The following is an 18,218-nucleotide window of genomic DNA, read 5'->3' on the forward strand; positions in this document are numbered from 1 at the left end:
GAGGGAGCAGTGGGTTAGGATGAGCCCATTTGGGTTGGAGAGCCTGATAGGGACAGGAAGTGAGTTGCAGTGGCAGGGAGCAGCATGGGCAAAATTATGCAGGCAGGAGTGGGAGGAAGTAATCAGTTGGCAGGGGAGGTGCCATTAATTTGTGGAGTGAAGTCGGGTGGGAGTATGAAAGGACATGAGGTCAGAGATGTAAATATGAGATGATTGCGTGTGGGCTTTGTAAGGAAGTGTGAGAAGTTTGAATTGTATTCTGAGGGGACAGGGAGCCACTGCAGGGCTTGTAGAAGATGGGTGGCAGACGTAGCATGTTTGGTAAGGAAGATGAGCCACGTAGCAGCATTGAGTGGAGAGAGGTGGGGGACAGAGATGCCAGATTTATCACTACGACTACTGGGTGAATGAGTACTGCACTGGTAGAGGCATCTCCAATTCCCAGCATCAACCTCCAAAATAAGAGGGGTCTATTTACAAAGGCTTGGATGAAGTAAAGGTGACAGAGATAAAGTACCAGCCAATCAGCTCCTGGCTGTAATTTTTCAAACCCAGCCTGTGACATGACAGTTGGAAGCTGATTGGCTGGTACTTTATCTCCGTCCACTATATCTCCATCCATGGCATAATAAATAGACCCTTAAGGTTTTTAGGTGGCAATTGTACAGCAATAAACATTTCTATGAGAACAGGTTTAGAATACTAGAGCCTATACAGGGTTAACCTATGGCCAATTGTAACAATTCAGTATATGGGGGGTAATTCCAAGTTGACCGCAGCAGGAATTTTGTTAGCAGTTGGGCAAAACCATGTGCACTGCAGGGGAGGCAGATATAACATGTGCCGAAAGAGTTAGATTTGGGCGGGTTATTTTGTTTCTGGCTGCTTTATTTTTACACTGCAAATTAGATTGCAGATTGCACACACCCCACCCAAATCTAACTCTCTCTGCACATGTTAAATCTGCCTCCCCTGCAGTGCACATGGTTTTGCCCAACTACTAACAAAATTCCTGCTGCGATCAACTTGGAATTACCCCCATGGTAAGAACATCACTTATTAAGGACCACACATCAATAGCCGGATCTCAGGGGCTTACGTTATCAGAGCATGGAATCCTCCTGAAAGCTTCCACAGCAGCCAGTCTAGTGGTGTCTGGATTACTTTTTAACAGTGCACACATGCTGAGTGTTGGGATTAACGTACTTGCAGCAACTCCAGCATTCCCAATTGCTTTAAGAACAAGCTGTATCTAGAAAATATAGAAAAGACAACAATAAAATAGGATTTTAATTACCTACAGGTAAATCCTTTTCTCGCAGTCCGTAGAGCAGGGCTGGCCAAACCAGTCCTCGAGATCTACCAACAGTTCATGTTTTCTAGGCCTCCTGGAGACCTGTAGAATTGTCAGTTAGGAATGAATGCAGCACATCTTAATTAGTAGTGATTACACCTGTGCACCAGCTAGGTGGTCTGGAAAATGTGAACTGTTGGTAGATCTCGAGGACCGGTTTGGCCACCCCTGCCGTAGAGGATACTGGGGTGCATTTAGTACCATGTGGTATAGACGGGTCCACTAGGAGCCATGGGAACTTTAAGAATTTGATAGTGTGGGCTGGCTCCTCCCTCTATGCTCCTCCTACCAGACTCAGTCTAGGAAACTGTGCCCGAGGAGACGAACATACTTCGAGAGAAGGATAGATAAGGATAGTGGTGAGATTCCGAACCAGCACACACAAGAAGAAGAAAGCCAAGCTAACCAAACTTGAAACAGGAACAGCAACGGCTGAACCAACATTACTTAATCAAGTCAAGTAACAGTGCAGGAAGAACGAAGCACTGGGTGGGCGCCCAGTATCCTCTATGGACTACGAGAATAGAATTTACCGGTAGGTAATTAAAATCCTATTTTCTCTTACATCCTAGAGGATACTGGGGTCCATTTAGTGCCATGGGGATTTACCAAAGCTCCCAAACCGGGTGGGAGAGTGCTGAGGTTCCTGCAGAACTGATTGACCAATCTGAAGGTCCTCAAAGGCCAAAGTATCAAACTTGTAAAACTTTGCAAACGTGATCGAACCTGACCAAGTAGCTGCTCGATAGAGTTGTAAAGTCGAGACACCCCAAGCAGCTGCCCAGGAAGAACCCACCGACCTAGTAGAGTGGGCCTGTACAGATTTTGGACATGGCAAACTTGCCGTGGAATAAGCATGCTGTATAGTAAGTCTGATCCAGCGTGCAATTGTCTGCTTTGAAGCATGACACCCAGTCTTATTGGGATCATAAAGAACAAACAGCGAATCCGTCTTCCTGTGACGAGCCATTTTTTTCACATACACCTTCAAAGCCCTCACGACATCCAAAGACTTTGAAGTAGCAGAGGTGTCGGTGACAACCGGAACCACAATATGTTGGTTGATGTGAAATGCAGATACTACCTTAAGAAGAAATTGTTGACGAGTTCTGAGTTCAGCTCTGTCCTCATGGAAAATTAAATAGGGACTATTGTGAGACAAAGCCCCCAGCTCTGACACACGTCTTGCTGAAGCCAAGGTCAACAGTGTAACGGTCTTCCACATAAGATATTTTACGTCCACCTCCTGTAACGGCTCAAACCAGTCCGACTGGAGGAAATGCAGCACTACATCGAGATCCCATGGTGCCGTGGGAGGCACAAAGGGAGGTTGGATGTGCAGAACACCTTTCAAGAACGTCTGGACCTCAGGGAGAGAAGCCAATTGTTTCTGAAAGAAAATGGACAAGGTCGAAATCTGGACTTTTATGGAGCCCAGACGTAGGCCCCCATCCACTACCGCTTGTAGAAAAAGCAGGAAACGTCCTCAATGGAATTCCACCACAGAAAATTTTCTGCTCTCACACCAAGAGACGTATTTCTTCCAAATACGATGGTAATGCTTAGACGTTACCCCCTTCCTGACTTGGATCATAGTCAGGATAACCTTGTTAGGGATCCCTCTCCTGGCTAGAATCAGTCGTTCAACTTCCATGCCATCAAATGTAGCCTCGGTAAGTCCTGATAGAAGAACGGGCCCTGTTGCAGAAGATCCTTGTGAAGAGGAAGAGGCCACAGCTCTTCGATGAGCATCTCCAGAAGGTCTGCGTACCAGGCCCTTCTTGGCCAGTCCGGAGCACTTAGAATTGCTTGAACCTTTTCCCTTTTTATTCTCTTTAGAATTCTTGGGATCAGAAAAAGTGGAGGAAACACGTACACCACCTGATAGACCAATGGAGTCGTCAGGGCGTCTACAGCCCCTGCCTGTAGATCTCTTGACCTGGAACAATACCGCTTGAGCTTCTTGTTGAGACGAGAGGCCATCATGTCGATCTGTGGATATCCCATTGACTTGTCAAGCACCTGAACACTTCCGGGTGAAGGCTTCACTCCCACGGGTGCAGGTTGTGACTGCTGAGGAAGTCTGCTTCCCAGTTGTCTACTCCCGGAATGAAGACCGCTGACAATGCCACAGCATTTCTCTCTGTCCAGAGGAGAATTCTTGACACCTTTGACAGTGCTGCTCTGCTTTTCGTTCCGCCCTGTTGGTTTATGTACGTTACTGCCATCACATTGTCCGACTTGACCTGAATGGCCCGATCTTGAAGAAGATGTGAGGCCTGCAGAAGGGCGCTTGCATCTGTGGTTAACAGAATCCAAGTCTGAATTCCGAACCTCCGATCCTCACTGAGGTGAGAAGTCTGTAGCCACCACAGAAGGGAGATCCTGCCTTTTGGCGACAGACGGATCCTCTGGTGCATGTGAAGAGGCGATCCGGACCATTTGTCCAACAGATCGAGCTGGAAGGATCTTGCGTGAAACCTTCCGTATTGAAGAGCCTCATAAGAGGCCACCATTTTCCCCAGAAGGTGAATGCATAGATGCACCGATATCCGGGTTGGCTTCAGGACATCCCGAACCATCGACTGGATCACTTATGCCTTTTCCAACGGAAGGAACACCTTCTGCAACTCTGTATCCAGTATCATTCCAAGGAATGGAAGCCTCCATGTTGGCTCTAGGTGAGAAGGTTCAGAATCCACCCATGATCCTGGAGAAGTTTGGTTGAGAGAGCAATGCTGTCCAGCAACCTTTCCCTGGACGGTGCTTTTATCAGGAGATCGTCCAGGTACGGAATTATGTTCACTCCCTGTTTGCGGAGTAGAAACATCATCTCTGCCATCACCTTGGTGAACACCCTCGGTGCCATGGAGAGACCAAATGGCAGGGCCTGGAACTGGTAGTGACAGTCCTGCAGTGCAAACCGTAGTTAATAGTTGCGTATATCTGCAGATATAGGGTTAAGCCCCCAGGCTTACATAGCACTTTTGTGCTTCTTATTAACCCTTATTAATTCTCACCTGTGTGCTGACCTGGGGTGGCCGACCTGTGCCGACATCGTGGGGTCCTGCACCCCCGGGCCCATACCTAGTATTAGGGACCCCCAGTGACGGAGAAGCCTTGTCGATCGGCCTGGGGGCTTAACCCTATATCTGCAGATATACGCAACTAAGATCTCCGTATTATCTGACTATTATTATGTAGAAATATTATTCACTCGGTGTGCATTAGGGAACACAGTTTTTTTCCTACACAGAATTACCCCTCCCCTTTTAGCACCTGAGTGACATTACAATCTGATTGAGCAGCTTTCCACTTTGTGTATTGTATATAGAGAGGCATAAATGGGTCAGCATTAGGAGGGATTGCTGACTCCAGAAGTGCCATAGGGGAAGCCAGGGGTATCCCCAGGTAAGCTGGCTCTCAGATGCTGTAGGTGCCATTACCATGTGGCCTTACACTGGGAATTTAACCCAGATATATTTGTAATTATTTATGGGGTGGGTGTGGGGTGCGGTGGCCCCTGTGTCGGTATGGCTGGGCTGCTTCAGGTCGGCACACCCTAACACTTTATTAACACTTATTATTTTTCCTATCACTTTGTATACATTATTTTAATCACACCACTTACATAGCACTTTTGTGCTTCTTATTAACCCTTATTAATTCTCACCTGTGTGCTGACCTGGGGTGGCCGACCTGTGCCGACATTGTGGGGTCCTGCACCCCCGGCCCATACCTAGTATTAGGGACCCCCAGTGACAGAGAAGCCTTGTCGATCGGCCTGGGGGCTTAACCCTATATCTGCAGATATACGCAACTAAGATCTCCGTATTATCTGACTATTATTATGTAGAAATATTATTCACTCGGTGTGCATTAGGGAACACAGTTTTTTTCCTACACAGAATTACCCCTCCCCTTTTAGCACCTGAGTGACATTACAATCTGATTGAGCAGCTTTCCACCTTGTGTATTGTATATAGAGAGGCACAAATGGGTCAGCATTAGGAGGGATTGCTGACTCTAGTAGTGCCATAGGGGAAGCCAGGGGTATCCCCAGGTAAGCTGGCTCTCAGATGCTGTAGGTGCCATTACCATGTGGCCTTACACTGGGAATTTAACCCAGATATATTTGTAATTATTTATGGGGTGGGTGTGGGGTGCGGTGGCCCCTGTGTCGGTATGGCTGGGCTGCTTCAGGTCGGCACACCCTAACACTTTATTAACACTTATTATTTTTCCTATCACTTTGTATACATTATTTTAATCACACCACTTACATAGCACTTTTGTGCTTCTTATTAACCCTTATTAATTCTCACCTGTGTGCTGACCTGGGGTGGCCGACCTGTGCCGACATCGTGGGGTCCTGCACCCCCTGCCCATACCTAGTATTAGGGACCCCCAGTGACGGAGAAGCCTTGTCGATCGGCCTGGGGGCTTAACCCTATATCTGCAGATATACGCAACTAAGATCTCCGTATTATCTGACTATTATTATGTAGTAATATTATTCACTCGGTGTGCATTAGGGAACACAGTTTTTTTCCTACACAGAATTACCCCTCCCCTTTTAGCACCTGAGTGACATTACAATCTGATTGAGCAGCTTTCCACTTTGTGTATTGTATATAGAGATGCATAAATGGGTCAGCATTAGGAGGGATTGCTGACTCCAGAAGTGCCATAGGGGAAGCCAGGGGTATCCCCAGGTAAGCTGGCTCTCAGATGCTGTAGGTGCCATTACCATGTGGCCTTACACTGGGAATTTAACCCAGATATATTTGTAATTATTTATGGGGTGGGTGTGGGGTGCGGTGGCCCCTGTGTCGGTATGGCTGGGCTGCTTCAGGTCGGCACACCCTAACACTTTATTAACACTTATTATTTTTCCTATCACTTTGTATACATAATTTTAATCACACCACTTACATAGCACTTTTGTGCTTCTTATTAACCCTTATTAATTCTCACCTGTGTGCTGACCTGGGGTGGCCGACCTGTGCCGACATCGTGGGGTCCTGCACCCCCGGCCCATACCTAGTATTAGGGACCCCCAGTGATGGAGAAGCCTTGTCGATCGGCCTGGGGGCTTAACCCTATATCTGCAGATATACGCAACTAAGATCTCCGTATTATCTGACTATTATTATGTAGAAATATTATTCACTCGGTGTGCATTAGGGAACACAGTTTTTTTCCTACACAGAATTACCCCTCCCCTTTTAGCACCTGAGTGACATTACAATCTGATTGAGCACCAGTGACGGAGAAGCCTTGTCGATCGGCCTGGGGGCTTAACCCTATATCTGCAGATATACGCAACTAAGATCTCCGTATTATCTGACTATTATTATGTAGAAATATTATTCACTCGGTGTGCATTAGGGAACACAGTTTTTTTCCTACACAGAATTACCCCTCCCCTTTTAGCACCTGAGTGACATTACAATCTGATTGAGCAGCTTTCCACTTTGTGTATTGCAAACCGTAGTTAAGCCTGATGAGGCGGCCAGATCGGAATGTGAAGGTACGCATCCTTGATATCCAGAGACTCTAGGAATTCCCCTTCCTCCACACCTGAGATCACCGCTCTCAGAGACTCCATCTTGAATTTGAACACTCGGAAGTACTGGTTCAATGACTTGAGGTTCACAATTGGTCTCACCGAACCGTCCGGTTTCGGTACTACAAACAAGTTGGAATAGTACCCCTTGTTTAGCTGATGAGACGGAACAGGAACAATGACGTGAGTCCTTACCAGTCTTTGGATGGCATGTTGTAAAGTTATACTTGCCTCTTGTGAAACTGAATATTCTAGAAAGAGAAAAGAAGACTCTATCTTGGGGGCACTCTTTGAAATATAAATAGGGCCAGATATACCCTTAAGTATCATTAAAATATAACCTTTAATTGTATCTTTAAAATTAAGGGAATTTTAAAAGGAAAATTATATATATATACACACACAGGTTTATTCATATACACCTTGGGATCAATTGTTTATCACAAGGAGTTCAAAGAACACTAATTGCTCACTAAGGAGCTTATTTGTTCGGAGAACACTGATTGCTCACTGAGGAGCTTGTTTTTATTCTTATTTTTTTATTCAGATTTTTTTAAAACCAATTATGGTCTCTCACTGTTTAAACAACCATATCATGAATAGGTATTAATTTACCGAACGTCTGCTCCTATATTCTCAAACACATGTATAATTGTAAAGATTCAAAAATTGCCCAAATTATATATACACAGTGTTGAGAGATGCAAAATGCCCATCACATTTATATGGTATCTGAAGCGCTCATTAGTAGCCCAACATAAATAGTTGGTATAAAAGAGAAAAAGGAAAGAGTGAAAAAGATGATCAGTATGCCATGGTACATTGCTTCTACTGTCTCACCGTCATGAGCTCAAAGTTTTTGTTAGCTCAGCGGCCGGTGGATGAGAGGGCAGCGACCTTGAAATTTCTGACCGGAAAGAGGATAAGTGGCCGTACTGCTTTCCCTGTTAGAGCGGATGGAATGTCCCGATATCCTAGGACATTGCAGGACACTGCACCGCAATCCAGGGATGAGTGTTAACCGAAATTAAGTACAGTTCCTGCCTGTTTAATTTTCAGGTGATAGCAGGGAGATGACAGGGAGTGGTTCAATGTTAAACCAGTGCCGTGCACATTCTCACATAGAAATACAATTACCAAAAAAGCCGTTCTCCACACAGGCTATTAGCAAGGTTCTTTCCCAAATTTATTTTCAGGTATACTTTATCGGTATACTGATATTGTTAGGCTCACTCATCATAATTCATTGTTTTCTCTAACATTTGACCATAGGTCACTAAACAATATGTGTTGGGCTAAAAAGTAGCAGCAAACCCAGCTAGAATGGAAAGTTTTTATGACCGCAAACCCAGTCCAGCCGCTGAGATCTCTTTTCGTCATGTACTCTGGTCACTAGGACCGGTGCAGCGTCAAATGTTAGAGAAAACAATGAATTATGATGAGTGAGCCTAACAATATCAGTATACCGATAAAGTATACCTGAAAATAAATTTGGGAAAGAACCTTGCTAATAGCCTGTGTGGAGAACGGCTTTTTTGGTAATTGCATTTCTATGTGAGAATGTGCACGGCACTGGTTTAACATTGAACCACTCCCTGTCATCTCCCTGCTATCACCTGAAAATTAAACAGGCAGGAACTGTACTTAATTTCGGTTAACACTCATCCCTGGATTGCGGTGCAGTGTCCTGCAATGTCCTAGGATATCGGGACATTCCATCCGCTCTAACAGGGAAAGCAGTACGGCCACTTATCCTCTTTCCGGTCAGAAATTTCAAGGTCGCTGCCCTCTCATCCACCGGCCGCTGAGCTAACAAAAACTTTGAGCTCATGACGGTGAGACAGTAGAAGCAATGTACCATGGCATACTGATCATCTTTTTCACTCTTTCCTTTTTCTCTTTTATACCAACTATTTATGTTGGGCTACTAATGAGCGCTTAAGATACCATATAAATGTGATGGGCATTTTGCATCTCTCAACACTGTGTATATATAATTTGGGCAATTTTTGAATCTTTACAATTATACATGTGTTTGAGAATATAGGAGCAGACGTTCGGTAAATTAATACCTATTCATGATATGGTTGTTTAAACAGTGAGAGACCATAATTGGTTTTAAAAAAATCTGAATAAAAAAATAAGAATAAAAACAAGCTCCTCAGTGAGCAATCAGTGTTCTCCGAACAAATAAGCTCCTTAGTGAGCAATTAGTGTTCTTTGAACTCCTTGTGATAAACAATTGATCCCAAGGTGTATATGAATAAACCTGTGTGTGTATATATATATAATTTTCCTTTTAAAATTCCCTTAATTTTAAAGATACAATTAAAGGTTATATTTTAATGATACTTAAGGGTATATCTGGCCCTATTTATATTTCAAAGAGTGCCCCCAAGATAGAGTCTTCTTTTCTCTTTCTAGAATATTTGGTTTTCTGACTCTGGGGAGCAACACCAACCCTGTATTATGGTGAATCTACCCGAGTAATCATAGGTATTTGGTTTTCCTTAAAGAATTAACCCCCCTCGTGTGTTCATTTTGTGTGTAACTGTGTCACCCAGGTACAAACAAGGGGGTATCTTGTTGCGGATCATCACAAATGTTTCTTCCTCTTGTGAAACTGGCAAGCCTAATTTGAAGAATCTGTGAGGTGGGAGCTCTTGGAACTCCAATCTGTAGCCCTGGGAAGTAAGATTTATGACCCAGAGATCCTGGCACGAATCTCACCAGATTTGACTGAAGAATTGTTGGCGAGCTGCCACATGACAGCCGTCCAGGCATTGCGGCCCACCGTCATGCTGAAGTCTTTGAGGAAGCAGAGCCTGAGCTCTGTTCCTGAGCACCTGCTGTTGCTGGTTTGCGTGGTTTACCTCTTGCGCCGCTGGAGGACGTAGAAGCACCTCAGGATTTGCCCTTGAACTTGGCCGTCTGAAAGGACTGCAACTTAGAAGCTGAATAAGTCTTCTTGGTTGGGGGGGATGCGGAAGGACGATAGACTTAACCGCAGTAGCTGTGGAGATCCATTTGTCTAATTCATCTCCGAACAAGGCCTCTCCTGTGAATGGTAGGCCGTCCATGCCTTTCCTGGAATCCGCGTCAGCAGTCCACTGGTGTAGCCACAAGCCTATGCGTTCCGTCACTGCTATAGCGGTGGTGCGTCCGTTAAGCACGCCTATTTCCTTTATGGCTTCCACCATAAAGTTCACAGAGTCCTGTATATGCTGCAAGAGTAAGACAACATCCCCCCTAGATAAGGAATCTAAACCCCCAATGAGGTTACCTGACCATTTTGCAATGGCTTTAGGGATCCACGCACATGCAATAGTGGTTCTCTGGGCCACCCCAGCAGCTGTGTACAATGATTTGAGTGTAGTCTCAATTTTACGATCAGCCGTGTCTTTCAGGGAGGCTGCACCAGGAACAGGCAATACAATTTTACGTGACCACCTAGAGACTGATGCGTCCACTATCGGCGGATTTTCCCATTTTTTCGTATCCTCCAGAGGAAAAGGAAAATATGAGAGCAACCTTTTAGGGATCTGAAATTTCTTATCAGGGTTAACCCATTGTCCTTCTAACAGGGTATTCAATTCCTTTGACGCAGGAAAAGCGACTGTGGACTTCCTTTTTACATTAAAACAAAATTCCTCACACTCCTCTGACACCTTATCAGGAATATGCAGAACATCTCTGATAGCCTCTATTCCCTATGACAGAGCTGCATTTCCGACCCCCCCGCTGAGTCCACCTCACCCTCCTCCATGTCTGACCTGTTAGCGTCAGAGTCAGACTGCAGGATATGGGCCAGAGATCGCTTTTGCTGCCAAATGGGAGGGGATTGAGATGCCGTCTTGGGGACTGAGTCTCTGTTCATAAACTCATCCACAGTGTGTTTTAAGTATTGCGTCTCTTTCTCAATGCGGGACAATTTTGTAGAAAGAGTTGAGATCATTCCCTGAATAGAATTAACCCATTCCGGTTTAGCCCCGCTAGTCAGTGAACCCTGAGTACCCAGTAGTGAGCCCCCTGATTAACAGAAACACTCTGCGGTACAAGAAACACACTCTTTGCCTGACACAATGTAATGTGACAGCACACACACACAGAGGAAAGGTCAAGCACAATAAACCCACAAAGAGCCCTTCAGGGAGACACAGAGATGTTTGGAGCCAGCCACCACCGCGCCCTTATCGCTAATGCCAAGCTTAGCCATGTCGCAGATTTAGTACCCTAGTAGGGGACTTAGTACACTAATGATCGCTCTCCCCCTGCTATGACCCCCTGGTACTGCTGAGGTAATCTGCAGTCACACTGGAGGAGCTGCGCGTCCCTGTCCTGTTAGCGTATGTGTCCACTGCCGAGGGAAAATGGCGCTGGTGAGCTGCTGGATCCTCTCATAATGAAGCCCCGCCCTTCAATGGCGCGTGGTCTTCCTGCTTTTTTTATACTGGCTGAGGTAATTTTTTAGTGCTTAAAATGGAGAGAACCGTTTTGAGACTGTTGTGCCAGTATGGGTACTGTGTACAATGTACTGGGACGCAGTTGTGCACTGTGTCCGGAGACGCATTCTGCCCTGTTTAGAAGCCGTGCGTCTCCGTACCCTCATGCTGTCATAATGGCCAGCGCTCCACTAGCTGGGACGCTGGCTCAGTACTCACCACTCTTCATTCTTCTGGCTCTGTTAGGAGTGACGGCGTGCTGCGGGCTGTATGCTCGCAGTGATGGGCTTGCGAATAGGTCCCTCAGGAGCTCAGTGTACTGTCAGCGGGGAACGGGACCAATAACCCTTCAAGAGGTTGGGCCGTTCTCCCCCCCTAAGTCCCACGAAGCAGACAGGCTGGTGCCATCCAGCCCTGCCTGAAAATAACAAACATATAAAATAAATGTAAAAAAATCTTCAGGCGCTTCCTTCAGCGTGACCGGCTCCGGGCACATTTTCTAAACTGAGTCTGGTAGGAGGGGCATAGAGGGAGGAGCCAGCCCACATTATCAAATTCTTAAAGTGCCCATGGCTCCTAGTGGGGTCCACTAGGAGCCATGGGCACTTTAAGAATCTATACCCCATCTTACTAAATGGACCCCAGTATCCACTAGGATGTAAGAGAAAGGATCATTAGTTGGAATAGTTTTTCTTTTGCAGAACATTTGTCCGATCACTGAAACCCTTTTATTCCATTTCATATGGGGCACATTCAGCCTTGCCAGTGTAACATGTTTTCTTTTAACATTATCTATACAATAATATGGTCATAGCCAACATTATTACCACAGACCTTCTGCGTTTCCTCTGGCTCTTGTGTGGTACAGTTCTCACCCAGAAGTCCATGCAAATGTCGCATTACAACTTGCACTTGCGGAAACTCATTGCAGCCTGAGTTGGCCAAACAAAAGTGGTGTACGAGGGCTGTAATGGTTAGGTACACACTGTGGCTGGCTCCAGGGTCTTGCAGTAATGGCTGAAAGACAGTTACAGTTCTTGATGTATGTCATTCTGAAACATTACATGTCCACAATCTCCCCGGTACAATGACTTATAAGGTTAAAACAAAGATATATAGACTGCTTGGCAGCGGCGTTTCTAGAGAGGAGGGGACCCGTGTGCAGACTCCGTGTGTGGGCCCCCTCCTCTCCTGTTGCCGTCACCGCCGCTGTTAGCGCTCTCAGCGCTGAGACTCTGGCACAGTGCCAGAGTCTACAGCGCATGCGCAGGACTCCGAAAAATGGCCGATGTGCCATTCTTCCGGAGTCCTGCGCATGTGCTGTAGACTCTGGCACTGTGCCAGAGTCTCTAGCGCCCAGTGCGCCAGCAGCGGCGGTGACGGCTACGGGAGAGTAGGGGGCTCACACAGTCACCGATGGACGCCGGAAAGGTAAGTATAGAAGAAATGGGTGCAGTGTGTGCGGCCCCTCTGGACCCAGGGGCCCGTGTGCACCGCACACACACTGCACCCATTATAGATATGCCAGTGCTGCTTGGATGTACTTAATAAGAATCCCAGCCTATAGTTGTGTCCTCATACACCTAGCCTCAATATGCCACACAGCGGGCGATGCCTGGCACGAGCGAGCCGCCAGGTCCCGGGCAACTCTTCTAGCATTGGGCATCTTTTTTGCCAAATATGGATCTTAGTTGCAATGCGATGTGACTATGACATAGCAGGAGACTGTGCTGATTCATTTGTTATGTGACATTTGTGTATCTGTGTGCGACTGAGTCTGTATGTGACATACAATGCAACTTGGCATAGAAAAAATTTGTGGCCACTGTTTGTAGCACTTTCTCTACAGATTCAAAGACTCAGTCACACATAGATAAACAAGTGTCATATACCAAATCCTGGTGCGTCCTAGTCACAACACATTGTGACTAAGATCCATTTTTGGCAAAAAAGACTCTCAACACTAGCAGTCTCTCACTGGCCCTGGCGCTGAGAGGGGCTGCTTAGTGCAACCGCAGCAATGATGAATGAGGACACATCTGTATGTACAGCAAGACATGACTCACGTTAAAAGCATAACTATAATAAATGAATAACAAAACCTATTAAGACAAACCACAGCCAATATGGACAACATATTTTTGGTTGGATATGTTCTTTGGAAACAATTCTGAGATACTGTACAGTGCATATAGTTCCAGATTTGCTATTGGCCTGTTTTCTGTTCCCCAGCCTTTATGAATAAGGTGAAACAATATTAGTTATGGGCATGGCTGTTGCTGACTTCACAATGCAGTACTTGTAAATGCAAATATGAAACTGTGCACTCTTGAGGGTTTGGCGGGTGAATTATGAGTCTTGCCTCAGGCACTACCATTACTAGTTACAGCATTGGTGATAGGTACACTTTATCACTTCTTTTTATATAATCACTTATATAAAATGCTTAAATTCTGTGATGCAACACGTAACTTACAGCAGGAAGAAGAGACTTTAAATCTAATCACATGGAAAATTCTTCCCATGCTTTTATAGAAATATTCTCAGCTGTCTTAAGTTATACTACTGACCAAATGAGATTTAGTATTAAGGAATAACAGATGTTAAATACAGTGAGACACAACACACTAGGAAACGCATTGTCAAAAGCATTTGTGTGGTTCTAGGACAGCAGTTTCAAATAGACTTGATGAACGGAGAATTATTTGACAATTCAACAAATATTTTATATATTTTCTGGAGTGGCGGCACTCAAAGGGTCTTGTGGTATATGTCAATAAGGAGAGGCGACACACGCCATGCAGCAGGTTTACGTTTAAGTTTACTACAAACTTTCGTAAACCTGCTGCATGGCGTGTGTCACCTCTATTTATTGACATATACCACAAGACCCTTTGAGTGGCGCCACTCCAGAGAATATTATTATTATTCAATATTATTGAATTACCCCAGATGAAGTTGATAAGACGAAACACATAGGGTCTGTCAGACATGAGTTATTAGTCCAGTTTGTGAAGAGTCTCCCTTTTGAGCTCACATCTTGCTAAGGTGAGGGAGGATCTAACTTGCCATCATCATATTCTGGACATTTCTCACTGATATACAAATTTTATCTTTGTGCAACTTTTTTAATGTGTATGTTTAAAACCTGTGTATATAAACCAATAATTGGTACTAATTGGCCTTGGGCCTATTGTTTGGGTGATTCTTGTCAGGAATCTGCATTTTGCATCACGTCACTTCTGTATTGTTATTCCTGTTCCAGTAATCATTATATTGCTGTGTGTATTTAATAAACATCATTGCGCACATGCGCAGGAACTTACTACGGCCTCCTCGTTTCCTCCATTGTACCACCACTGACCCACTAGTGCCCCGTCCGGGAACAGACATTTTCACAGACTTGACAGTTTGTTCAGGGCCCATGGACTCGGACGGCGGTCAGAGTGTGGGGTCAGGGGCCCTTCAAGGTATTGCATCACAACTCGATGGTCAAGAGGCTGCGCAACAGCAAGTGATCCTGTTTCTACAGGAAATGTCTACCCACTTGGATACTTTGCAGCAATCCCTTCCAAGTTCTGTTTCTCCTCCGGTTCCTGTTCAAGTCACTCCTGCTCCAGTTATTTCAGCTTCTACTGCTCTATCCGTTCCTATGGTTGGACCTCGTTCAAGTCAGTCCTATGGCACTCCCTTTAAAATTAATTCTCCTGAGAGGGCAACTTCCTCTTTCAAAGGTTCCAGGACTCCTCTGTCTCCTGCTGTGAAACCTGGACCAATAAACACACTCTATCATCTATTGGAACAACTTCAAAGTCTTCTATCAAGAATTATTCCAATAATAACAGAAATCCGAGGAGGTGCTTTACACACAGTAAAAAGTACTGCTCAACCTGCTGAGACTAATACAACCACTGTGTCAGACTTCCTTAAAACTAAAGTCTCTCCTCCTGTGCAGAGAGAGGGTAGATTCCAGAGCTACCCACGCTCCAAACTCACGGAAGTTGAATGCCGGCATCGAATGCTGCTTCACCTCTGTTTCTACTGTGCGAATTCTAGTAACCTCATTTAAGACTGTTCTCTCCGCAAGTCAAGAGTTGGTGACATGTCCCAACATCACAGAGTTCACACCTGCAAAACTTCCTGTGTATCGTCTACAGTTCTAATTTCCTCTATTCCGGACAGGAGTGTCCAAAAAGTCTATGATTGGGGTCCTGTGACAAGTAGGCCGAATTCCAAGTTCAGAAATCAAAAGAGACTGGCTATGTTACCCATAACTAAATAAGTTTCTGTTTCTACAGCCCCAGGTAGGGCATCTGATGTTGTGACCCCAGAAGGGGTATCTGATGTTCAGATTCTAGAAGCAGCATCCAGGCATGCTACTCAAAGAAGTGTGTCTGATCTGTTAACCCCAGGAGGGGTCATGGGAGTTTCAGCCTCAAGAGAGGTATCCAGTGCTAAGATCCTAGGAGGAATTCTTAAAGTCACAGATACAGACATGAACTTTTGTTCGTCATCTTCTGAGAGTACTATCAGCTCTGTACAGCTCCAAGATGGATCATCTGAACATCCAGATTCTGTTTATAAAGAGTCAAGTATCAATGGACCTAACCCGGTTCCAGCCATCGGTCCAAAGACTCCACTGGTTCCAGCCAGCCCGGGTAGCTCCGTTTCCAATGATGAGCTACCTCTTTCGGTTCCAGCCGATTCCAGCATCTTCGGATCTAATCCGGTCCTATCCGTCAGTCCGAAGACTCCTCCAGTTCAAGCTTTTCCGGACCCAATCCGGTCCCATCCATCTGTCCGGAGGTTCCAGCCGATTCCAGCATCTTCGGATCTAATCCAGTCCTATCCGTCAGTCCGAAGACTCCTCAGGTTCCAGCCGGTTCAAGCTTTTCTGGACCCAATCCTGTCCCATCTGTGTGTCCAGATCAGCCTCCGGTTCCAGTCAATTCAAGTAATCCTGGACAAATCTCGGTTCCATCCGTCTGTCCAAAGTCACCTTCGGTTCCTACTGATTCCAGTTCCTCCAAACCCAGTCCGGTTCTCTCCAGTGTTTCAAGTAATTAACTCCTGTCAATATGTCCAGAGTCCACAGTTCTTGCAGATATTGCAGTTGCCTCAACCCAGATAGAGGCTCTAAGCATCTAACCCCAATATGAAGTTTCTAGTGTTCAGTCAGCCTCAGCTGGTAACTCCTGTCAGTCAGTTCTGGAGATGACGTCCTCTCTCCACCCTAGAGCATTTCAAGTTGATTCTACTCTTGCTTCAGAATGCTTATTCCAGTCCTCTACTCTCAAGTGTCCTACATTGTCTTCTGAGACTTCAACTGACATTCAGCTTTCCAAGTGTCCACTTGATCCTCAAGCTCTAATTTACTTTGATGGTGATTATGCTCAGTTCCGTGCATTAGCGAGCCAATACCTCACTTTTACTGAGTCAGGATCTTCAATGAGTATTACTCCAGTCAATGCAATTAGATACTTTCTAAAACAAGGGTCTCAGACTTTGGATTTTAAAGTTGCATATACTTCTGTGTCTCCATTTTACAGCAACATTTATGAAAGTATTGACTCCCCGGGTTCAGCATCTACTTAGTCTTCTGATCAGTCTTCTAGTTCTCAGTTTTTCGATCCAACTCTTTCCAAGCATAATCAGACTTTGTTGAATCAATGCACCAGTGATTTCAAGAATTAAAGGAATTGGAGAGCTTCAAAACCAGTTCAAAGTCTACCATCTGTTGACGTAAGAGTTGGCTATGCTTCCGTTAACTCTATTCCTGGTGTCTCCCATAATTTCAAAATCACTGGACCACAGGTTGACTCAGATATTGTTGTTCCTAAACAAAAGACTCCCATGACCACACTAGACCTGGACTCTGACTCTGAAAGTGAGTTTGTTGATGACGACTCAAGTTACATTATGGGAGGTTCTATCCTTCCTAGCTATGTTTTCTCCCAGGAAGTAAATTCTGTCTCAAATGACCATGAATGGTCTACTTGTTCTGATGACAAAAGTCTTTCTTCTGAAGATGAAAGTTGGAAAGACTTTAGAGGACCTCTGCTTTCGTGAATTCCTAAGTTCTTCTTCAAGGATCCTCAGGTTCCAGTGTGGGTGTTCGGTGTCCACACGTAAAAAGGGGGGTACTGTCAGGAATCTGCATTTTGCATCACGTCACTTACCAGTGCTCTGATGGTAAGTGACGTGATGCAAAATGCACATCCTCAGCCTGGCAGCATGTTCCATGATTGCCTGCAATCATGGAAGGTCACAACCTCAGCCTGGCAGCATGTTCCATGATGCCTGCAATGTGCAGAGACTCAGGAGGTCACATCCTCAGGAGGTCACATCCTCAGCCTGGCAGCATGTTCCATGATTGCCTGCAATGTGCAGAGACTCTCTCCAGTGTGTACCCCTCTTGCCATACAGCATGTACCCCAATGTATTCCCAACATCTCCAGAGTATGGGTACCGCCGTGACACCTGCAGTCAGCTGAATTTGTGCTATCCACTCCTGAGCATTGGAGTGCTCACATGACTTGATTCTTCAATCCCTGCTGACCAGGGGGTATATACTCAGAGTTCCTGCTCAGTATCATTGCCTTGAACAACGCATCACATCCTGTGATCAAGTATCTCCTGGCTCTAGTCTCCTGTCTACAGAAATTACCCTGTGTATTAGCTCAATGGAACTACAGGCATCAGCAATCCAGTTTGGTGCAGTTCCATCTACATTCAGATCCAGTCACCAGCAGTCTCCAGTGACTTCCTAGCTTCAGTGTCTCCGTGGAGCTACAGGCTCCAGCCATACAACTCTGCTACTACTCCTTCCACAGTCAGCTTCCACTTCTACATG

General features: G+C 45.4%; 1 protein-coding gene across 1 annotated transcript in view; it reads right to left on the reverse strand.

The window, feature by feature from the left end:
• Positions 1-18,218, reverse strand: part of LOC134944150 (vitellogenin-like) — a 162,132-nt gene that overhangs the window by 21,897 nt on the left and 122,017 nt on the right. The window contains exons 11-12 of the mRNA XM_063932731.1: positions 12,200-12,382; positions 1,100-1,252 (exon numbers count right to left, since the gene is read on the reverse strand). Of these exons, the coding sequence (XP_063788801.1) occupies positions 1,100-1,252; positions 12,200-12,382 (336 nt within the window). The remainder of the gene's footprint in view (positions 1-1,099; positions 1,253-12,199; positions 12,383-18,218) is intronic.

Source organism: Pseudophryne corroboree, chromosome 7 (assembly GCF_028390025.1).
Source record: "Pseudophryne corroboree isolate aPseCor3 chromosome 7, aPseCor3.hap2, whole genome shotgun sequence".
In the NCBI taxonomy this organism is placed as follows: Eukaryota; Metazoa; Chordata; class Amphibia; order Anura; family Myobatrachidae; genus Pseudophryne; species Pseudophryne corroboree.